Source organism: Macadamia integrifolia, chromosome 7, assembly GCF_013358625.1.
Source record: "Macadamia integrifolia cultivar HAES 741 chromosome 7, SCU_Mint_v3, whole genome shotgun sequence".
NCBI classification, from domain to species: Eukaryota; Viridiplantae; Streptophyta; class Magnoliopsida; order Proteales; family Proteaceae; genus Macadamia; species Macadamia integrifolia.
Genome location: NC_056563.1, coordinates 1051607 through 1075751, shown reverse-complemented (window position 1 = coordinate 1075751; position 24145 = coordinate 1051607). Strand labels below are relative to the sequence as shown.

General features: G+C 34.5%; 3 protein-coding genes and 1 long non-coding RNA gene across 6 annotated transcripts in view; 3 read left to right on the top strand and 1 right to left on the bottom strand.

The window, feature by feature from the left end:
* Positions 1-250: 250 nt before the first annotated feature.
* LOC122084157 (WRKY transcription factor WRKY28-like) lies at positions 251-13088 on the top strand. Its single transcript, XM_042652240.1, has 5 exons — positions 251-337; positions 11897-11971; positions 12066-12338; positions 12419-12535; positions 12885-13088. The coding sequence occupies exons 1-5, from the start codon at positions 251-253 to the stop codon at positions 13086-13088; spliced, it is 756 nt and encodes a 251-aa protein (XP_042508174.1).
* Positions 13089-15830: 2742 nt separating this feature from the next.
* LOC122083345 (cytochrome b5-like) lies at positions 15831-16523 on the top strand. The gene has a single exon (XM_042651108.1). It carries the CDS (start codon positions 16110-16112, stop codon positions 16521-16523), a length of 414 nt encoding a protein of 137 aa, XP_042507042.1. The 5' UTR covers positions 15831-16109.
* Positions 16524-16869: 346 nt separating this feature from the next.
* LOC122085227 overlaps positions 16870-24145 on the bottom strand; it is an 8276-nt gene continuing 1000 nt past the window's right edge. Inside the window, exons 2-3 of one of the 2 annotated variants that reach the window (XR_006142042.1) lie at positions 23421-23504; positions 16870-17142 (exon numbers count right to left, since the gene is read on the bottom strand). This is a non-coding gene — a long non-coding RNA (uncharacterized LOC122085227). Of the gene's footprint in view, positions 17143-22936; positions 23340-23420; positions 23505-24145 lie in introns of those variants that run through there. The other variant, XR_006142041.1, reaches the window with a different exon arrangement.
* LOC122085226 lies at positions 18793-22167 on the top strand. 2 transcript variants are annotated; one of them, XR_006142040.1, is made up of 3 exons: positions 18793-19083; positions 21442-21642; positions 21721-22167. XR_006142040.1 is itself a non-coding variant. In XM_042653713.1 (2 exons), the coding sequence occupies exon 1, from the start codon at positions 20061-20063 to the stop codon at positions 21552-21554; it is 1494 nt and encodes a 497-aa protein (XP_042509647.1). In that variant the 5' UTR covers positions 18793-20060; the 3' UTR covers positions 21555-21642; positions 21721-22167. The 2 variants fall into 2 exon arrangements, 1 of the variants encoding a protein (XP_042509647.1); XM_042653713.1 differs by having other exon boundaries at positions 18793-21642.

Here is a 24145-nt window from a genome sequence, read left to right as displayed (position 1 = left end):
TCAGTAGGAACCTTTCCATGAAGCACCCTCCAAGCAAGAGACAAGACCCGAGGTTGTTGCTTCTTACACCAAATGAGAGAAGCCTAGGGGGCAGTCGGCTTTTTTTCTCCAAGTAATGGAAATGTTTACATCCCTACTTCATCATATATAAAAAACATCTTATTGGATTTTAGATTCTGATTATTCTTTTCAAATTTTAGTCGTGGATTAGTTTTTTGCATATTATGTATTTGATAATGGTACTGCCAAAATGGTAAATAATGTTGGAAGCAAGGTTATCAGGATTGAGACTATACAGATTCTCATGTTCGATGAGATTGTGCAAACTGTGACTAGGGTTAGACATGTGCTAGGTCTAAGGATAAATTTGATTTCACTAGGGCATTGGATTCGAAAGTTTAGATTCTTATATGAAGGTGAAGTTCTTAGGCTTTGAAGAGGGGCAATGATTTGTGATATAAGTGTAGAAACGCAATCCTAAAATGATCCAAAAGATAATGAAAAAACAAAACAAACAATGCATACAGATTTACGAGGTTCGGCAAGGTTTCCTACATCCTCGGTGAGATGAGATCCTACTTCACTATCAATGGAGAATAGGGTTACAACGCTCGTCCTCACACCTCTCAGTATTGCTTGCATTATAGAGAAAGAAACCCTCATCACAAATATATAGCGAAAAACCCTAATCCAGAAAGTACACAATTGTTCTCAAACCGCCGTCCTGCCTATCGAGGCGCTGCACCAGTACTCTCTAGATTAAACTATGAAGGAATACAAGACATCGTACACCAATAATAAGGATGGATGATTGTTATTGTATAGACTTGCAGAGTGTATTCAAATAGGTAGAGCTATTGTTAGAACTTCGGTAAGTATGACTTGACAACAAAGGCTATAAACAGTTCAGATTATGAACACATGTAGATTTGGAAAGAAGCATATCTTTTTTGCTTCGGATTTTGTAATTGGTTGTGATTTCTCCGATCAGGTGGCAAAGATAGGAGAGGTAGAGCCACATGATTTCCTGCGACGATAAGTTGTGTGGAGGATGTGCTGGTTTGGTGTTATAGATAGGCAGAGACAATAACTAAGTTTGTAGAATCGACATCAAACCGGTATTCTTCAGCGTGGCTTGTAGAAGTCCAAGCTAAGGTGAAGATTGTTGGGTTCCTATGTCTTTTATCTTGTTAATGGTGCCCATATTTATTATTGGGCTTGTATAAGTCTGGGTCGGATTTTGAGGCTATTACATGTGCATAGGTAAAATTGTAATTGTGTAGGGATTAGTGTTCTTAAAGTTTTCTATATATAGTCTATATGGGTGTGGGGGGAAAAAGCCTAGACATTACCACGGAATATCACATTGTGAGGTGGAGACTGGTGTAGAGCATTTTTGACGTAGTGAAAATCTTTGATTCTCTTGGGGATATATTAGCTATTCTTGTCGAACCACGTTAAATTCTTCGTATTTTGTGTAATTATTTGTTTAGTTTCTTCGCCGTAATTGCACGTACATTTCCCAAAAATTCCATATATACATTTCAATCAATTGCATGTTTTGATGAACTCTTGTTTCTTGGATTCTAAGATTCTAATGAAATTACAGTCCTACTTCTGTGGTTATTTGGACCATCTAATCGAGAAATATGCAATGGAAATTTCAGATTCTATTCCATGATCCATTCATTGATGCTAGAAGCCTGAGAAGACAAGACCGAGGTTGTTAACCCTAGGCTTTTTGAATTATGGGTGAAGAATGATCCAAATATACAGCTTTTTTTGACCACCTCCTTAATTCTAGCCGAAAACTTTGAAGGAAAAGGCAGAAGCTTATGCATAACTACCTCGAGGCCTTCTTTTTGTTTATCTATCCTTGTCATTTATTTTGACACATCTCAATTAGACAACTTGGGTTCAACAACTTCATAGACACGAAATGTTTGTACTATAGTCCCAACATTGTATCCACTTTAGGTATGATCCACACCCATTTCTGTGAAGCAAAGGAAGCTTTATTGTAGATATTATACAAGGCAAGAATTTAACCTTTTTTCCATTAATTCTTTTTTGAATATTTCTTTTTCGGTCGAGTTTTCGCCTTTACTCATGGTGAAAAGAGAATCTTTATGGATGTTGGATGGGACTCTTTGACAAGTCACTATGAGTCTTGCGTGTCTACATGTATATATCTGTGGAATATATGTACATATATATGTGCGTGGCGACTCATTCATGAAGAAAAAGAGTGACTTGGGAAGTCTTCGGTAACGTAAAATGGATAATAAACTTTTTATTTATATTTTTGAGAAATATAAGTGCAAGTGATTGTGACCATAGTCAGATTGCCTTTCATCAGAACGGGGACAATTATGACCATTGATTCTCCAAGAATCTCATACCACTAGATTCAAAATAATAAAAATAAAACCTCCTTTCTTTGAAACAAATTTTCAAAGAATTCAACCTGTAACATTTGAAACAAACTTCTTAAAACCATCTAAATGAACTTCTTCTGCCCACTTGTTATGCTATTATTGCTTCTATCTTAAAATATTTTTCATTTCATTGTAACATTTCCATCAAACCAAATAGAGACTATAGGTTTATTTGCATTTTTGTATAGAAAATGGAAGCTCTTGGATATTTTTTCTCCTACCACTTTACCTTAATGGTTTGATGATCGATGCCGCAAAAATTGACCGAACGACAACATTGTTATTGATTTTCTTCCAATAGAATTTCTAAGCTGGGAAATTTCTTTCTTATTTTGACTCGTTTTCTCTTCAAAGCATGGCCATACACGTTGTTTTTGAACTCTACCTTGCAAAGAGTTCTAAAAAGATTGGTGTTTGAATTGAATTTTAATTTTAGAAATTTCATCTTAAAATTCACAAATTGAAAACTTAAGGCTCTGTTTAGTTGCAAGGGGAATTAAAGGAAAGGGAAGGGAAATGAAATTTTTTTAACTTAAAAAGCAATTTTTGTAGTCATTAACCCATGTGAATGTATAAACTACTTAAATTCCACTTTTCTTTGCATCCAGAACTCTTTACTAGGTAAAGTATATCATTACCCAACATGGAAAGAAATTTAAGTAGTTTATGCAATCACATGGGTTAATGACTACAAAAGTTTCTTTTTTAAGTTTAAAATATCCACTTCCCTTTCCATTTAAAATTATCTTTGCAACCAAACATAGCCTAACAATATTCTCTGCAACTTGCTTGAATTGAAAGTTGAGATAGATAGGCCTTGCCAATCATTTTCTCCACCTAGTAAAATCCCATTAGCTTCAATTCTAAAAACTAAGATAGTTTTCCCACTCTTTTGCAACTGGAGAGGAAGTTCAAGAAACAAGAAAAATACTTATTTTCCTTATATACTTTTTTTTTTTTTTGGTTTCGTTTTGTTTTGACTATCGATTCCCTAAGAATCACATACCATTGGATTACAAAAATCTCCATTCTTGAAAAAAAAATATTTTTGTTTTCATCTTAAAATATTTTGCATTAAATTATAACATTTCCATCAAACCAAATAGAACCTATAGGTTTATTTGGATTTCTTTAGCAACATGGAAGTTCTTGCAATTTTTTTCTCCTAACACTTTACTTGAATGTTTGGATGATCAATATCGCAAAAATTTACCAATGTACAATGTTGTTATGGAATTTTCGTCCAAAATCAGTTCTATGTTGGAAAAAAAAAATATTTATTTTGACCGATTTTCTTCTCGAAGCATGGCCATATAATTTGTTTCTGAACTCTACTTTGCAAAGAGTTCTATAAACAACTGGTGTTGGAATCGAATTTTAACTTTGAACATTTCAACCTAAAAGCTAGCCTCAAATTGAATCCTTGACATTACCCTCCAACTTGCCTAAATTGCGAGTTGAGATCGATAGGCCTAGCTGAACATTTTCTTGACCTAGTAAAATTCCATGACTTCAATTCTTGAAAAAGTAAGATAGGGGTTCCCACTCCTTTGCAAAATGAGAGAAATTTCAAGAAAGAAGTAAAGCATATTTTTGCATATTTACATTTATTTTGTTAATGTTAAAATCATCTAGTTCATTACCATTCCCATAATTTATTATCTTGTTTCATTGTGAAGTAAATTTGAAAATTTGGATGCACTAATAATTAACTACTATACATTCTACAAGCAATTGATAATCTCAGTAGCCCATACATTTATTGTCACTTAGAAAAATAACTAGTTAGTCTAGTTGTCGATTGACTAGTCTCCAAAAGCCCATACTCTATGCTTTTTCTAATCCTAGAATTTGAATTTTGTGTTTTCCTTCAACTTTTTTTTGAATGAGTGACATCTTAATTAATATTTATATGATTTTCTTGTATGAATTTCTTGTATTTAATTTCTTAAATATCTTTTTACAAGTCTTAGTAGAGTGTAGCATCATAAATTCATGTAATCACATATATTTCTTGCTGATGGCAATGTTGAAGGTGAGAAAAATATTAGATTACGCGTTTGTTTCTATTTGAAATTTTTGACCTAGTCTAGTATTTCTTTTATATATTCTTTTCTCCATTTCTTAATATAATGATCTTTTAGCTGAAAAAAAGCTCGATTTCTTTGTAACTCGTTATCTTTCTATTATACATTCTTTCTCCACTCATTTGAACTTTTTTCATGCATCAGACCTCTCTCTCTCTCTCTCTACCTCTCTCTACCCATTTGAACTTTTTATTTATATTCTTTTCTTGTATATTCAAATCCTTGTTGTATTGGAAGGGTTATGGAATACAATATAACAGAGTTGAAAACCAAATAATAGCAAATCAAAAATCTGTTTGATTCTTCTTTTACTTTGTCATACATTCATGCATTAGGGTAGGATTCCTTTAGAGTGGGCTTGTTTTATGTAGTATAATACATTTTTTTTCTTTCACTCTCTAGATAGATTCATGTGTCCAACCTTAATTAGTTGGGACATATAAGACTTGATTAGTCAAGTTATTCTCTCTCTCTCTCTCTCTCTCTCTCTCTGTCTCTCTCTCTCTCATTTTCCTTTGCATTCTCTCCTGCATTTTCTATTTGTTCTTATATTGGGTTAGACTAGAAGTCCAACTTTAATTACAATGGGCGGCATATGTGGTTAAGACTCTCATCTCTTACCTAATGCATTCTTTTAATCTAACTGATAATGTTTGAGTCTTCCTATGCCTAATCCCAACCTATTTCATGACTCTCAGTTGCTTCTTTATAATGAAAATCCAAGGTCCCAATAGGGTTTGCAAGTTGAACAATGATTCTTCCTTCATTTCCTCTTCTCATTTTTTTAGTGAACTTCAATTAATTCAGTGCCTTGGGTTCATATCTTTGGTTAGGTTTCTCTCATTTGATTGGCATGCTTGTAAACACCTAAAATATCTAACAGTCCCCCCACCCACCTCTCCCACCGCTGGAAAAGAAAAAAAAATCATTGTGAAATTAATTTTGGAGCTAAATGACTAGTGAAAATAATTGCAAGTTTCAAACAAAACAGATTTAGAACAATGGTTCCTAGTTAAGTTTTTTTTTTGTTATGAGTTAGCAAGTGAATATTATTAAGGGATCAAAAAAATGAGAACATGCAAAAACAAACCAATTGGATCGTTATTCCACCTTCAGCATGGCTATCAGCAGAAACAATAATTCAATCAATAGAAAATTACATAAACAAAATTACATAAATTGATATCTCGGTCTTTGCTGAAAACCTTAATTTAGATCATGTTTAACAAAATGAGAAGAAGGTGTCTAAATACCTATAAATCTTTATATCAAAGTACCCACTTTCGATGTAAAATTATTACTTCTCTTTTATTTTAGGTTAGAATTCTTGTATTATGAATTCAAAGTACGTATACTGAGCAAGAATGCAAATTTCAAGTGAAACAATCAACACCAGTATCACTCTCCCTACCCCACCCAAGCCCACACAAAAGGAAAAAATTGGGTTAAACACAAAAATCAAACTAAGCTTATCTGCATCACACTCAGTTAACGTGTCATTGCAATTCAAGTCAAGAAGACTTAAAATGTGTCTTTTGCTTAACAAAATGTGGTTATCATCATATACCAAGTCAATAACTATGTGTCCAACTCCAAACCCATTTACGGCTTATGACCCAACAAGAAACTCTTCTCCACTACCTATAGGTTCACAAAAACAGAAAAGGAAAGTGGAAATTGTGAGAGAAAAAAAAGATGACTGATACCCTTGATTTTTAGCTGAACTGAAAGGCTATATCAAGACTCCACTATGTTGTCTGTTAACTTATTAGAATTTCTAGAAGGGGACTTAATTGTTGGTTTAGTGGACTTTGACTTTTAATCAACTTTTTAATTCAAGTGAAAATATCCTATGTAGAATGTATATAAAATTTCAATCACAATTGATTTGTGGTTAAAGATAGTAAGAGGCTGCGTGGATGGATGAATGGATTGTGTTTTGAGTTATGGGTTTCTCATGTTTCTGATATATGAGTGCCTTCTTGACTTCTATCAGCCTTTGACTGCAAGTGGAGATTGCAATAATGAAGACTCAAATTTCAGCATATGCCATATTCACACTCGGAGGACAGTTTTTTTCTGTAATTTAGTGGTTATTTGTTGAGATCTAAATTTTTTGGATACCTTTGTTACATGTCATTATCTTTCTATAGGTTAAATTTTAGATTATTTACGATCTTTTACATGCCAATGTAATGTTTTTTGAAAATATTGCTTCAATAAAAACCCAAATTTTATAGGTATTTGAAGTTAGTTTTTTGGACCCAATATATTTCATTTTGGAAGAATGGTGTTACAGTAATAAAAAATTAAAAAAATAAAAATAAAAATCATATAATGTTCTTCCAAAAAAAGAATATATATCTTATAAAATCATGGATTATAAAGTTGAGACGGGTATTTAATTTGACATATGGCTTATCAATTCAAAGGATCTTTCATCTATCCAACGATCAGAATGACCATAATATAGACCCTAAAAGAAGTATGTAGTACGATAAAGTTCTTCCTACCAAAAGTTCTTGAGATCAAGCCTCCATGTTCACACATTATTCCATCCCTCCCCCTCCCCCTCCCCCCAAATTGTATAGGATAGAGTAGGTACGAATAAAGAAAGAAAATAATTTTGCGTGGAAAACCTATTTTCATTTAAGTCATGTTTGCTTCCAACAAAGATTCAAGGAAATTTTCAAGTAAATTCCCAACTTTTATGCTGATTTTACCTACAAATTTCCTTAATATGGCTTTTACTTTGAAACAAACAAAGCAGTTACATAAGGATGCCTACTATGGGTGTGAGAAAATTTACTCTGCACTAGCATATATCACTACCGTGATGAGGGTTGAATTTGAGCTTTCTTCATAATTGAGTTTTCACAGTATGGATAGATATAGGAACCCTATAAGATTTACCATAAGTTAAATTTAAATATTAATTCCACGGCCTTTTTCATATTGTATTTTTTGTTGGGCAAGAGTGAAGAATAGAGACCATTTATTTTTCGAATGCTCCTTTACTAAAAAAATTGGGGAGACATATAGAGTCTATGTTCTTCCTCTAGAAGGTTTGGTACTGGTATTCTTGTGGAAGCAAAGTGGATTCCCATGACTTTCTAGAGAGACTTGACTGAGTGTGTTGCTTAGTTGACATTTTGTGAAATGGTGGTCGGCTCGCATTTGGAAGGAGAAAAATTCCTGCCTCTTCAAAAACAAAATGAAGACTATGCCTTGTCTTATTAGAGAATTCCATCGCCTTTAATTTCACTCCCATCAAATGTGATAAATCGCTACACAAAAGCTAAATGGCCAGCAATCTCAAAAATAGATTTTCCTTTGAAATGAAATAGGACCCAACATATTTCTGATCAAAAGAATGAATCTACCTAGGGGAGATCCAACACTTTGGACGTCCTCCCAAATCTTTCTAGAAAAAGGCAGGAGAAGAATAAGTGAGAGACATCTTCCTGTGCATTCTAACAGAACAATTGGATCTTCCCCTAAGACCTTTGAGATGCTAGAAATCTAACAGAGTAAAATGTTTACCCCATCATCAAGGTAAGTCGTGATAGAGGTAGCTACTAAGTGTCTAAGGTGAAGGATCTTTCTACAAGACCAGGAAAAATTGGATCACCTATATATCTGGGCCATTTATATGGGGCAGATATTGGAACTCTTACCCAAATAAGAGAGAGAGAGAGAGAGAGAGAGATTGGAACCCTTTATTAATTTTTTTATATGACTTTATATTTCCCAAGAAAGTAAAAATGTAAAATTAAAAAAAAAATTAAAAAAATTAAAAAATTAAAAAAAAATTAAAAAAAAAAGAAAAGAAAAGAAAAGGAGAAAATGAATGACCACTACAGAAAAAAAAAATCAAATAAGGGAAAAAAAGAACACCCATATGCGAAAAGAAACAAAGAAGAATTGAAAAATCCAAATACGGTTCCTAGTGCCAAGGATTTAGTTATCAGGTATCAAGCATTGAACAAGCAAGGATTTAACTACAGAACTACATAGTAAAGGTAAATATTGAATAGATTGTTCGACAGCCTCTATGGTCCTTAATTCTTTCCTAAATTAAACCATTATGTTTTTGTTAAAACAACCAAATATTTAATTATTGCATGGGTTAATCGAATCAGTTTTGACAGTTTAAACAGTTTGATTTTCACGGTGTCAATTCGGTTTGAAACTAATGGGTTAAACAGTTAAAACTAACTCAACCCATTTACTAAATGGTTTTACGATTTCAGTGTAAATGGCTCGGTTCGATTTCAGTAAACGATTTCAGTTTTAAATTCACATCCTTAAGTCACATCATGGTGGGTGAAAACAGAATGATGGATGAAAGAGATTCTCTTTTCACCCTTGATGGTGAGAAACTTTCTCCTACGTATTGTCACCGTAATCAATTATTAATTATTCATCACTACTGCCCATAGTATAGAAATGTTGTCAAACTTACCCATCCCTAGAAATTTTGTGGAATTTATGAATCTCCTAAGTAATCACTTGACAGTTAGATGAATTGAAATTTTGTGAAGAGCTAGACCCTAAGTCATATGTCAAATTTTAGCCCAATAAAGACTTTGAAAATAAGTGAAAATGAAACTTATCAAAGAAAGGTGAAGGGATGACAATAAATGGGAAAGTACCTATATAAGGGAGGGTATTTGATTAAATTTGATTAGAAATCGACTTTATGTAGGTTTTTTTTTTTTTTTTTTTTTTTTTTTTTCAGATCAACTATATGTGGTTACTCAATGGATATTCAATAGTCAGAATTGCTATATCATTTTTTCATATAGTAGAACTAATCGGATCATTCATAGCTTTTAAAATGGACATACTTTCCACAATTTTTACCTCAAATGTCCAAATTATGGGAAGAAGGACCTTCCTTAACATTTCTTTTGGGATGAATTAATAACCACTTTAGCAAAAAAATCAGACTTTTAATTTGGAAGGATTTTGAGTTCATTTTAGCCTAGGAAGCAAGTTCTTTATAAATCCTGAAAAATGATCGAAAAACACTCTCCCATTTGTTGCCATAAATATAATAAAATACATGATACGTTATATTCTTGAGATATGGTACAAATTTATGTGAAAACAAGTAAGGAATTTCACAAATTAAAACAATAAAAGAATTTATTAGGTGTGGACAGTGGGTAAGTGGGTAACTGCTAATTTTTTATTTTTTTATTTTTATTTCTATTTCATGGAATTGGTCAAGTAAATCAATTATGACTTATCTTCATTGGGCAAGACCTTTTGGGCTTCCGGCCGGCTGCCATCATAAAAAATATTAACTCCCTCATTTGGTCATTCCTTTGGAAAGGTAATGATAACCCTAAGTTCTGTGCGTACATTTAGCTGGAGTTCTTTGCATACATTTAGCTGGAAATCAATGTGCCTTCCTTAGGAAGAGGGGGGCTAGGCCTGAGGAGAGTGAAATATATTATCTCTACCTTTTTATACGAGTTCATACAAACATTAGGATAGTCTAGTGGTGGCAGTTTCGGCTTGAAGAGTCGGCGTCCTAATTGGCCCTACTAGCATCTAGTAGGTTGGCCATTGGTCAACGGTGCTTAGTAGGATAGAGTAGCCAAAGAAAAAAAAAAAAAAAAAGTCAAGCTCATCTATAAAATTTTCTTTAATTAGGGATAATTCTATCTGGTTGACTGGCTTTATTCACGTCCCCTTAAAAAAGACTTGGTATTGATTATTAATTGTACTCCTGAATCCTCATGGTCTCGAGGAAAATTCTCTATTTGCATCACTTGGTTTCGGCCTCAATCATGACCTACATTAATGATAGGGAAGACACTCTTCTCTGGATGGAATTATGGCAGCCAAAGGTGTTCCATCTTGAGCAATGGTAATTGGAATTTTGATAAGATGATCTTACTAGGTTTTCAAAAAAAATTAGAAATGATGGTGCTTGATAGTACTCTGATCTAAAATCAAAATTCCAATTGCTTAGATCCCCCTTTTTTTTTTTTTTTTTTGGTTAAAAAGTCAATTTTATATTAAAAAAGGGGAAAAAATAATTACAAGAAGAGATGCGAGGCAATAGCCTAGCTCTTCAATACAAAAGATAGATTGATAATCCCCACATTCGGCATTGCCATCAGTAAGGATCTCAATCGTTACTATATCTAGGACGACCTGCTACATCAAAAGCAAGTTCCTCAATCATATGTCTCGGAAAATTCACTTTCATCCTTGAGATTTGTAACTTGGTCGTGGTTTTTGCCAAATAGTTTGTCACATAGTTTCATTTCTCTGAAGTAGTGAGTGACTTTCCAGTTTATTGAACTTAGGAAAGGTAGAAAAACCTATTTTTCTTTCACAAGAACAAAAAGTGCAAAGTATCATCAATATGCAAAAACGAACTTAATGAAGCAGTAATCCCTCTATTAAGAATTTTCCACGTAAAGAATTTGAACTTATGATGAAACTTTGAATTCATATGAGAAAAAAAAGTCATTTTTATTTCCCCTATTCCATAGTGTAAAAAGGGGGTTACCCATAATTTGAATTGGAAACATGACCAAAGTTAATCACAATTTAATTTTATAAGGTTAGCAAAACTCCATGAGTTCTATACGTAATCCACTTTAATCCAAATATAGTCTTCCCGTACAAGAAGGAATTGATGATTAGATTAATCCAGGTACTTTCTCATCAATTCACTAACCAATCACTAACTACTATTCTATACTTTCTTTGGTAAATACTTGTTCCTTTATCATCAGACCCACATAACTAACCTCTTTTTTTTTTTCCTTTCCCTTTCTTTTTTCTAGGAATCATTTTCCATCTCTCTCTCTCTCATTTGTTTCCACACCATAGAACACGTTTATGGATAGTACGTTGTGTACTGCACAAGTAAGTTATAAGGGAAAGCTCTAAAGAAAATCTAAGAAAAGAAAAGTTTTCTGCGTACGTTGATGTGATGAGGCACCTAGGCTGACATAGTTTTTAGTTTTCTTTAATGCAATTGTCCTAAGCTTTCTAAACCTATTTCCATGATTTACTAGAAAATTGAAACACTACTGGAACTGGGTACCTTATTTTTGCCAAGACTAAGACTAGACTCTCTCCCATGGTGAGAGAGCGAGAGAACAATAGAGAAGGACGACGACTTGGATTTGGCCATCCTTGGGTAGTTGGAATGATGTAAGCTAGCCGTCGTTGGGTTATTGGAAATGATATAAGCAACGTAAGTTGACCGGCTAAGTCAGTCTTTACTTTGAGTTATTCACATCTGATGTGGGATTATTATTTACTTTCCGCGTAACTTAACATTCTTGTTTTTTATATAAAGCGTCTCTACTTGTTCTTTTGAATTTTCCTTTTCAACAGTCCCTCACCTACACTCAGCTCCTGAATATTGTCATGGATGGTGAAAAAATTATGTCTCTTGCAGTTGCAGACAAGGTAAATGTTTAATTAGCTCTGAAATTTTAATGGGTTATTGAAATATTTCATCTTTAGTCAAGAATTTATGTAGTTTTGTTAATTTGTTGATCAGGTGCAAGCTATGGAAGCAGAGATAGAGCGTTTATATAAAGAGAATGAGAAGCTTAGATTTTCTCTTGAGGTGATGACCAATAACTGCAGCTTCCTTCAATCCTGCCTTCTGGGGAAACTGACACAAGAAAAAAGCAGGGCGGCCGCCGCCGCTGCCACCACCGGTTCCGGCGGAGATAGTTGCAATAATAATAACAGAGTTGCTGGGAATGAAGTTGCAAAGGGAAAGGTGTCTAGAATCCTCATAAGAACCGATCCAGGGGACATTAGTTTAGTAAGTCTATTAATTTTCACATCTTAATTTATCTAATGTTCTGATTTAATATATTGATTGATCTATTGATGAGGTTTCAGGTAGTGAAAGATGGCTTCCAGTGGAGGAAATATGGACAGAAGGTCACTAAAGATAATCCATGTCCTCGAGCTTACTACAGGTGTTCCATGTTTCCTGATTGTTCTGTTAAGAAAAAGGTAAACATATTATAGAGAGATCATTCGAAAATTTTGCTTCTTGGATTTTTTGAATTAAACATTTATCATTACATAAAAATTATAAACTCCAAGGGGTTAGTGCAGTTGGCTTGGAGGGGACATAATACTCCGCCTCAAGAAGCGAGGTCACATAATCAAACCTTCACCATTGCACCTAACTTAATGTTTCTGTCTTGGACTGACCCCATCCTATGTAACCGATATCACAGTGACCCACGGACTAGTCGGGTCAAAGATCCAAACACCCTGAGTATCAACATACTTTGACAAAACCATGTCTTCTTTATAGCATGAGCTTATATTTTTGTTCATACTTTTGTGTGATTAGGTGCAGAGATGTGTAGAGGACAAGTCTTTAGTGGTTGCAACATATGAGGGAGAGCATAACCATGCAGCTGTTGGAGCACCAAATTATGGTCTTACATCTTTTCCAGATTGTTCAATCATGGCAGTCTCATCATCAACTACCAATTACCTTTCTTCTTCCCCTACTGTTAATCCTCTTCAACCAGATACCACCCTTGGTTTATAGGATCCTCTTGTTGGATCTCTTGAGTTTTTTAAGTTGATAATGAGAATCCTCCTCATGGGTTTACTTCCTTTCTCTGCTTTCTGTAAATTTTAATGCCAAAAGATAAGTGATATTGATAGAAAGTAGCATCAAAGTTGGAACTGCTACTTTGCCATGCAGAAACCCAGAAGGGAATTTCAACTTTAATCAAATTTTCCAGTCATGGATCACTACCATCTCAAGTCTTTAATAATAGTTTGCTGAAAAGAAAGTTATGTTTCCATGGTTAAACCAGAGATATCAATGGGCCGGACCAAGGGTTGAACCGGATCAAGCTGGGCCTAAATAGATAATAAACCCACACGCTTCTCAACAAAGCCCAGGTCTAGGCTCTAATTTCATTTGTTCTTGCTGGGCTCAAGTTGACATAATGATGTACTAATGTGACTGGTTTAATCATGGATTTAGGATGAATCGTATCAGGACCAACCGATTCCGATAAAGGGTTCAAATCACAGTGTCCGAGTTGGATCGGCCACCGGCAATATCGATATCAATTGGCTGATCCACATGGGTACTCATATGGATCAGCTGATACACCCGATCCGGTCTCCATAGGAAGTTTTGGAGAAATGGGTCCGGATATTCCCTTTTGTACCTAAACTCAGCTGATCCGACTAAAACTTAGCTGAATTGACCCGGATCAGAAATAGCTATTGCTGATCTAATCCCCAAGTCCAAGCCCTAAGTTAGGTCATGGGTGGGCCTGGAAGCCTGAGCCAGAACTCCCAGGGGTTTATAGCCCTAGGAAATCGAGGATAGGCCCTGCCTACAAATCCAAGCTAAACCCATATAGTAGCCAGTCCTAGTAGGGTAGCTAGGCCCATCAGAAGATGTGGGCCTCGTGGCAGAAAGAACCCACATAATTGGTCCTAGGCGACGGAGGCTGGCAATTTATTGGCCAGGGTCAAGTGTGTGGTTTTCGGAAAGTAGCTCAGGCCATCAATAACCATGGAGTGGGCCAGCATTAGTTGGATTTGGTATTGGGTCTAACTGGGAAGGTTTTGACCAAGGTTGAGATAGCCAGGCTAACCTCATCCAAAGAGTATTGCCCACCAAATTGGGTCCAGCCGAGCCATACTCTTCAGGAATGAACCATAAGAGGAGTAAAGTTTGTTTTAAACTACGGTCCACGAAGGCAAGTTTGCCTCTATATATAATATATTAATTGGAACCACGTGGAGGGCTGACCTGGATAATCCATATTGGAAAGGTAGATTATACTATGGAGAGGAAGATTATACTTTGGCTGTTTTACAAATATTCAAATATTTTTGATCATGTATTTTTAGGTTGCTTGTAGTCCAATCATTAGAAGAAAATTTCTTAAGGAAAAAGAATCCTGCCGTTCTAACGTGGGAAATGCTAAGATACAATTAAGTGTGAAAAGATCTAGTTTCCCCACCAAAGTTGGATATTTTCACATCTAACTATAACGAGGTTCCTACGCCAAACGAGTAGGATTCTGCTACCAAATTTCTTATTAGCGGCATTTATCGCTGTAGAATCTCAAAAAACCACCGCCAATATTATTAACAACGGTTTTTGTTTTTTTCATCAAAATCAATCATGAATTGTGTCACATCTATTAATTTCAAGAATTATTGGGTACTGATCGAGTACTTAAACTTGTAAGTAGTTTAAGGGAACAAAAGAAAAAAAATCCTTTAGCTGGATAAAACTTCAGCCAATTACGATTTAATTGTGATTGGCTAGAATCAGCCTCTAAAAGATTTCTCTCTACTCAATTTTAATAAAATAAATATATTTAGTGATGGTGGTTGTCTTTGTTAAAGGTTTATTTTTAGTGGAGGCATATAACCCCTACCTCTAAAGATACACGGGTGACTATCAAAGCCATCACATAGCAATGCCAACATCCAGATGAACTTACGTGCAGAGGATCCAGGTTGACTAAAAGATTTCTCTTTACTAAACTTTTAATAAAATCAATGTATTTAGTGTTGGTGATTTTCTTTGTTAAAGATTTACTTTTAATTGAGGCATAGAAACCCTACCTCTCTCCATGAACACTAGGATAGCCTAGTGGTGGTAGCTTCGGCTTGTAGAGCCGATACCCAGGGGAGGAGGTTATGAGATCGAACCCTATCGTTTGCATTGTGTGAATGTGTGTGTGTGTGTGTGTTTTCTTATTTATTCTGTACCCACCCGTGGATTGCCTAAATGGTTAGAGTGAACTGGGGATTGTGTGTGCGTAAGCTAATCATATAAATGGTCATTATTCTCTTATTCAAATTAAATACTTACCATTTACAGTCTCATTGAAATTGTGCCTTGAAGAATAAAAAAGATTGATATATTAATAAGGACAAAGATTTTCTTGATCCCATGTTCCTAATCCTCCATGATTCTCATTCACTGTGGGTACAGGAAATCTCGATCCAATTAATAATGAAACACAAAATATTTTTTGTCCAAGAATCCACCCATGTGCCCATGCACTGGGTATACAAAGTGACCACTATATCCCTCTTAGTCGATTTCTCCACACATGTTTTCTTTATCTAGGCACTAGTGCAAGGGCCACACATCCAGAATTCATTTTTCAATAACTAATGAAAATACTAATACATTGCCAAAAACAAAGAATGGACAAAGGAACTCTACCAGTACCTGGGACTCCTACACCAATGCACAAATTAATAGGAGGGCACTTGGAAGAATTTTCAGCACACGGTTAGGAAACAATACGGTCTTTTCACACCTAACTATAGCTGGGTGTAGAGAACCCCAGATTGGTAGGATTATTTTTCCCATATATACAACCCTAATTAATAATAGAATGTTCCACATGTCTCAGCCCATTCCTGACACGTTATGTATCATATAAGTAGGCCAATTTGACAAGACTCCGATCTTGAATTCTTGATTATCATAGCTAGATAGAAGAGTCTCAATTTTTTTATTTCTTTTAAGTTTGATCTTCTGGGTCTCTTTCTCCTTCATAATAGTTCTCCTGCAATGGGAAGTTCCAAACGTTTCTCTCTATCACAGGTCTCAAGCCATACCTCTGCAAAAGATTGCTGGGTGATCATTCATGGCAAGGTATATGATGTGAGTAAGTTCTTGGAAGAGCATCCAGGAGGAGAAGAGGTTCTTCTACAGTCAGCAGCCAAAGGAGATGCTACTGAAGATTTTGACGAAGTGGGTCATACTACTGCAGCCACTGCCATGATGACTTGCTACTATTTAGGTGATCTTAAGGATTCCGATTCTAACTCCGATGACGGCGCCGCCGAGGAAGAGAAATATGAGAGATTTGTTCCACCTAAGGCATCACACCAGTCTTCCCTTGTTTTCATGAAACTTATTCCTTTCCTCATCCTTGTAATGGCTTTTGCTGTTTGGGATTATATCAACAAAGCCAAAGCTTAAGTTATATATATATATATATATATATATATGATTCATTCCCATCATATAGATGTTATTTTATTTTATTTTAATTTTCTTGTAGGAGGTGTGAACCTATGTTTTATGATAACAACGTATAGTACATATGGTTTTTGAATTACAAGCTTTAAAAAACCATGGAGTGAAAATAGGCTAGACGATGAGAACTTTGTTGTCAGATTCGATATAGATGTTAATTTCGTTACTAAAATGCTTCGCTCTGAGGATCTAGCTTGTATCTTAAGTGTTTCGACAAATTTTTAGAATCTGATCAAAGAGCTAATCCATCACATGAGGGAGGCATCAAATGTAACAGAAGTTCACAGAATTAGTAAGAAATTCTAAATGAACAAAAGATCAACATGAGTATTTTGGCTCAGGCCTACAAATGATGTGGTGCTTCTTATGTGACATTTGGCTTCTATGGCCATGAACAAACAATCTAACCTTGATATCTCTAGTGCTGACATCAATGTACTTACATACTTTTGTTAAGATCAGCACTCGATGATCTAGCCATTATAGCTAAATAAACTTATGGAGGATCATCTAATGCCCGGTTGCAGGGAGAGTGAAGGTAAGAGAAGTGAAATCCTTTTCCCTACCACAACCAAAGAAAAAAAAAGAGGTGAAAAATCAATTCAAAATTAAAATTGAAACTTTTATAACCGTTAATTAACATAATTGTGTAATCAATTCTAAAACTTTTAAATTCGATTATTAAATTTTACCATATTTGCAACCAAATTTCATGATTTTAAAAAGAAAAAAGATTCCATTAGAAAAATGTGATTACCATATTTAGCGTATACCAGATACACAATCATCATTACAAAATTATATTCTTTCGTTTTTAGAACTTGATTCCCTTTTCTTCCTTTTTACTTGAAGGAGAAATTATTTTCCAAATCAAAACCCATGACTAGGTCGCATTGGAGCAAGCTTACCATTGCCCCAAGGTCTGCCCTCTATGTCTTAGTCATTATCTCTTCTTATTGTTATCTACCACATTCTCGACCAATACTGAAGTGTACGTGGGGCCCATTGTGGAGCCATATCCATACAAAAATAGGTGGATCCCACTAACTCAATGGCTGGGAAAGTTGTGAGTCAAGGAGCATCCAGCTGGAATCAGATCATCTCCAACACGCCAATGTACTCCCAACTTGCATTTGACAGCTAGGGATGCATGTTCGGGTGCTGCCAACCGTCGGATGCGAGCTGGAGAGGATCTAAGTCCCATCCAGCTAGCGTTTACCCATTGAAATTGAGGATCAAAATAAATCTTCGATTACCTTTATTTACCAAATATACACTCATTTTGAAAATTTAATTCTTATATACCTAAAAATATACCCAAAAAAACCTAGCTAGCTGGCTAAACCAACAAAAAATATTGAGTGAAAAAGTTCTCCAATAATGCTTACAATGTTCATAATCATAGTTATGTATGATCGATACATAATGAGAATGAACTCAATGTGGAAATATTCATACTTTTAAAATAAAGAGAAAGTAAAGTGTAAATTATTATTACTTTACTAATATTAATTAATATGGAATATTATGACTTATTTTCATTTATAGAACGTTTATTACCAGAATTAGGTCTATACTCTTTTTTTCGTTTCCTTAAGGGGTGGTACCATATATAGGGCCAAAAATTGGACTCCCACCCAAAGGCCTCTAGAACTTTCCCACGCTTGGGCTAGCCAGCCAAGCTAGTTGGGCTTAGATTTAGGCCGGACTGGGTAAGGTTTGAGGCCTTGGGTTGGGCTCCACCTAACCAAGTTCAATTTACATGCAAGTATACTTTGCTTTCTTTTTTCCTTAGGCTGCGTTTGGTTGCATGGGAAATGGGAAGGGAAGTGAAGAATTTTTTTTTTTCCTTTTGAGTCGTTTTGGTTACAATAGAAGTGAAGTGAAATTAATTTACCATAGTTGTTTGGTTGGATATAAAATAGATGTAAAATTTAATAAAAAGAACTAATAATCCAACTAAACTTACTAAATTGCAACCAGTTACACCCTTTGTTAGTTTATTCGCGTTTTAAACGCCGAACCGTTTTTTTTTTTTTTTTTTAAACGCCGTTTGCCGAACTGTCCATAGAAAGTCGGTAAAAAACGGGGACAAGGATATTTGAAGTTTTAAAAGCGTTGTAAACGCGTATCCGTTTTTTTAATAGTAAAAAAAACAGATATAAAAAATAATTAAAACTTTCACTTCACATTCTTCACGCCATTCGGCCCATTCCCAATCTTTCATTTCAAACTTCAAACCCTAACTTTCCAAACTATTCTCTCACTTCCTCTCTTCTTCTCTCCCAACAACGGATGACTGGAACATCGGAGTCTACGATCCACGACAACGACGGCCAGCGGAAACACCTCACAACGAGCGCAAACACTGGAGCACTGGACTCGACTTCACCCCTGTCTTCTCTCCCAATAGTCCACAATCTATCTCACTACGGCGGATGACGGACGACGAGCGCAAACACCGGATTCGACTTCACCCCTATTTCTATTGTTGCAGAAAGAGGTTTTTGATTTTTTTCGTTTTGATTTCTTTATTTTTTGATCTGGTTAAATGAGCTGTTATACAATGCAAGGAAAGGCTCATTCCCAAGTCCCAACTGCTACATATCTTCCAATTTTTTGTCTGTCCGAATTCTTTGTCCAATTTCCTATTTAGTCAACTCTTAACTAATTTAAGAGATCTCCAACAAGTAGTAAGGGAAGGTTCTAAAATTTGATGTTTTTAGGCTTTTTTGTTAATTATGATAGTTAGAAGACCAAGTTTTTTGCAGAGAGATGACCAAGTCATGAATAGAGAAACTCCCTGTTTTTCCTTGTTCTATTTAGCCCACTGAATTTAAAAGCTTTTTGTTTGTATATTATTATAACTCCGTCTAAAAATCATAAATTGTGCCCTCTACACACAGAATTTATCAACCGTTCCTTATATAGAACTAGTATTGTTCTAACTTTACTCTTTTCCTTTCTTTTTTTTTTTATTTTTTTCTGGGTTATATAGGAGAAAAGGGTTCTCTCTGTTCAGTTGCAGAAATTATTTGGTAAATTAGAATCACTTTGTTCCACAATTTAGTATACAAAAAAGACTCCAACTTTCTTCTTATGAATTCAAAGAAGACGACACAAAGATTCCAATACTGCAACATTGATGTGTACAATGGATTATGAAAAGAAATTGTTTTATTCTATGCTAGCTTGTGTTGAATTCTTTTTTGGATTACTTAAGGGAATTACTGATTTTTTACTCAGGGAACTATTCCTGCCCCTATACATAATCCGAGTAATATTTTATGCTACATTAGGTGTTTAGGAATTACTCTTTAGGCATGGATTTGTTGTGAAGATGTATGTTAAAATCTGAATAAATATTTGATTGTTAATCGTTAATTCTTTATTCTCAATTCTCATATGTACTCATCATATATGTTAAATTTGAATAAATATTTGATTGCATATTATGTAGGTACTTGATATTATTAAAAAATGGTTAGAAAAAATGATAAGTTTTGGGAACATGTACAACAACTTGGGCCGAGCCATTTTAAATGCAATTATTGTGAACTTGACTACTCTGGTAGTGTTACTCGAGTGAAGGCTCATTTGGCTTGCTTGACTGGCCATGATGTTCAAATTTGTACTAAAGTCCTTGACCATGTTCAAGCTGAAGCCAGTACAGAAATGAATTTGAGTGCATCTAAAAAGAAAAGGATGAATGAAACCCTAGAAAGTGGAATTGGCTCCACAAATTCTTATGGTAGGAGCATTCATCAAACCACAATGGTAAAGTTGGCTGCTAAACAAGACAAGAAGTTATTAGAAAAGATGATAGGAGAATTTTTTGTTAAGAATAACATTTCTTTCAATGTTATTCTGACAGAATCTTTTATTCAAATGATGAAAGGTGCTTGTGCCTATGGTCAGGGTTTTGTTATTCCTAGTTACTCTACTCTTCGTACCCGTTTGATTCCTGAAGCTAAGGTAGAGATCATGGAATATGTGAGCAACATAAAGTCAACATGGGATGGCAGAGGTTGCATAATAATATCTGATTCTTGGACTGACCTAAAGAAGAGGTCTTGGGTCAATGTGATAGCTTATTCTCCTGATGGGGCTGTATTCCTAAAGTGTATTGAATGTGGTTCAAATAGTATTACTGCTGGATATCTTTTTAGAGAAATATCTAATGTTATTGAAATGCTTGGACCACAATATGTTGTGCAATTTGTTTCAGATAATGGTGCTAACTATAATTGTTGTGGTTATATGTTAATTGAAAAATGGTCTCACATGTATCGGACAAATTGTGCTGCACATGGGATTAATTTGTTTTTAAAAGATATCCATAAGCATGTTAGATGGGTGAGGGAAATTATTAATGATGGTAAATATGTAGTGGATTATATGCACAGGCACACACCTGTTATAGCCTTAATGAGGGAATTCACAAATGACAAAGAGATTAAGCAACATTGCAAGACAAGGTTTGCTACTAATATTTTAATGCTCCAATCTCTTATTGTAGTTGAGAATGAGTTAAGGCTATTGGTTGCATCATCTGAATGGAGAGGTTTCCATTGCAATAGAGTTGAAATAGCATTAAAGACTGTGAGGATAATTCAATCTAATATATTCTGGGAAGGGGTAAAGGAGATTATTACTTTTATGGATCCTCTCATTAGGATTCTTCGCCTTGTTGATTCAGATGGTTCCACTGTATGCTATTTGTATAAAGCAACTGTTAGGGCAAAAGAAAAATTAAGGAAGTTAAAGGAGAGTGATGGAGTAAAGTACTTTACCATATTGGATTTGTTTGATATAAGGGTGGAAAAGAATATAATTCATCATGTTCATGTGCTTGCTGCAGCTTTAAATCATAATAATTTGTTTGATGGTGGACTTTTTATTGAGACGAGTACAATTGTGCAAGCTCAAGAATGTATTGTGACAACCATGATTCCACAAGAAGATCGTGAGTAATTCACTGCAGAAATGGTTGAGTATTGAATGAGGAGCCCAAATTTGTTCAATATCACAGGAATTTCTTTAATGAAAACTAACCATCCAAGTAAGTCTATTAGTTAATTAAGTTTATATTTCTATTTGTATATCATCATTATATGTGTTTACTTGTATTAATTTGTAGGGATTTGGTGGGAATATATGGGTGGTTATCTTCCTGTGGTTCAGAAGGTTGCTTGCAGAATCTTAAGCCAACCTTGTAGTTTCTCTCCTTGCGAGAGGAATTGGAGTGCTTGGGACGCAGCACAAACAAAGAAGAGGAACAAATTAACTCTAGAAATATTAGAAGATTTGGTATACATTAGAATGAATTCTTTGATGAAGGAGAAGTATGAAAGCTGAGCAATTCAGGATACAAAACCTATTGACCTAGAGAAACTTTGTGACTTGCCTGATGTAAACATTGAGTTGGAGACAGAGAGACTTGAAGAGACATATGTTGAACCTATTCATGATCAACTTAATTCTATATTATGATACATTTGTGTTTTTGTTTTAATGAAATAGGATGATGTAATTTGGATGATACATTTTAGATTATGTAATTTGGATGATGATTTTGGATATTTGAATGGTGTATTTTGGATCTTATATTAATCTTTGATGGATATATTTTCGATGTTATTTCATGATATAATAGGTTTAGAATTTGGATTGAAATATGAATATTATCTATATTTATTTTGATTGTTATCCAGGTATTTAGAGAATTATTATGTCAATTTATGTCTATATATTGCCTCTTTTTTTTTTACACCGTATTATTTAAATATAAACGTTTAAAACACGTATCGTCCATTTTTTATTTTTTTCTGTTTTTACCGTATTTGACCATATTTTTGACCGTCCTGTTCACGTTTTGATCCGTTTAAAACATGCCCGTACCAAACAATGTTTTTTTGCCGTTTCCGTTTTAACTAACAAAGGTTACACCCCTTTCATGTTTCTGGCACAACAAGAACAGTAGAATACATTCTTCCATGAGGAAGAAATGGCTGCAAAAGATATAACATGGAAGTATGGGAAAAGCTGCAAAAGCTTACTACTTTGGCCACAAGAAATGGCTGTATCTTATACCAACTTTTATGATCTTTGTAACATAGAAAGAGAATTCTCTATGTTTATGTATACCAATATCAGATAACATTACCAACTCAAGTTGCAAAACATAATAATAAAGATTTAATACAATTTTACAATTTGACATTACATATTAACAGAATATTCAATTGTTAAGGATGTATCTTATTCCCAACCGAAACAAAACCATTTCATTTTGTATTTCAATAGCATTTGGAAACATAAGGCTAAGATTCCAAACATAATCATCTCAGACATGCTGGTAGTTCAGTAAAAAGTAGTTCATTCTACATTTTTAAGGAATAAAACAAATTCTATTACTCATCCAGACAGCAAATGGATACCATATTTGGTCTTCTACCTTCAACTTCTTCTATGTATGAGCAAAACTAAACCCATTTTGCTCTAGACAAAGAAGAAGATTTCTAAAGGTCTTCTTAATTGTCTTTAAAGTGATTGACCACATTGTCTTTTATTACTTCCTTATGATGTTATGGATGCTTTGAATTCACCTCTTTAGCAACAAAATTATAAGCCGTCTCTTTGAAAGAATTTCCTATCTTTTCCCCCCCATACTTGGACTTGGAAGCATCGAATCATTGTTTCATCCATCTGCTCGGTCCTCGTGATGTTTTTCCTTTGTTCATTGATGCCTAATCCATCCTTTTATATTGTAATACATAATAGAATAGCTTCAGACATCAAATACTACATCAAAAGTTCATTTGAGTATGTGAGTTTTACCTGACCCATGCCACCTGTAGATGCAACAATAATACTCCTACTAGCTGGAGTCTTTGTTTTCATTCCAAAACGTCTAAAATAAAACTGAACAAATAACAAAAAAAAGTGAGATCGCACAAACTCAATGATCACACAAACTTAATACTCCTACAAATGATATAAATATAAGAAAACATGTTTGATGAATGGCAATCAATTCCACATAAGAATTCACAGAGTAATGTACACAAATCATTAATTCCTGACTGAGTTAAAAAATATTTGGCTTCAAATTGATGATTTTTTTGCTTCTTCCCTGTAGAAATGAGGTTGATGAGTTGATGAGTTTTAAACTAATAGAAAGAAACCCAATTTTTTTGTTTTAGTAATCTTAATCCAAAACTCAAGCATTTTGGCATGTGATTTCTTCAGGCATCTTGTGGTCTGTAATAAAACAACAAACCAAGCAAGAGGTGTTTCCATCCAGTGGGTAGACAACTAAGGAATATTTTCTAAAGATACTTCACTGTGTAGAAGTTGACATCCACATTTCTCTATAGAGGGATTCATGAGCTTTTGGCCACAAGAATTTCTCTTTTTGGAGCAATGGTGTTATGGTTATCCAGTTGGTCTTGACAGTGAGCTATGGCTGATCCCTTGGTACATCCAAATAATGAATTCAAATGGTGTTGGGATTTAGACTATGATCCATTAACAATTATAGATAAGAGATGGGGGGGGGGGGG

Bases quoted from the DNA above. Each gene is read 5' to 3' on its own strand.
- LOC122084157 (XM_042652240.1), top strand. From the start codon at position 251: ATGGTAAATAATGTTGGAAGCAAGGTTATCAGGATTGAGACTATACAG. The intron at 338-11,896 runs GTTAGACATGTG...CCTTTTCAACAG, and splicing joins TTGTGCAAACTGTGACTAGG to TCCCTCACCTACACTCAGCT. The intron at 12,536-12,884 runs GTAAACATATTA...TTGTGTGATTAG, and splicing joins ATTGTTCTGTTAAGAAAAAG to GTGCAGAGATGTGTAGAGGA.
- LOC122085226 (XM_042653713.1), top strand. From the start codon at position 20,061: ATGGTTAGAAAAAATGATAAGTTTTGGGAACATGTACAACAACTTGGG.
- LOC122083345 (XM_042651108.1), top strand. From the start codon at position 16,110: ATGGGAAGTTCCAAACGTTTCTCTCTATCACAGGTCTCAAGCCATACC.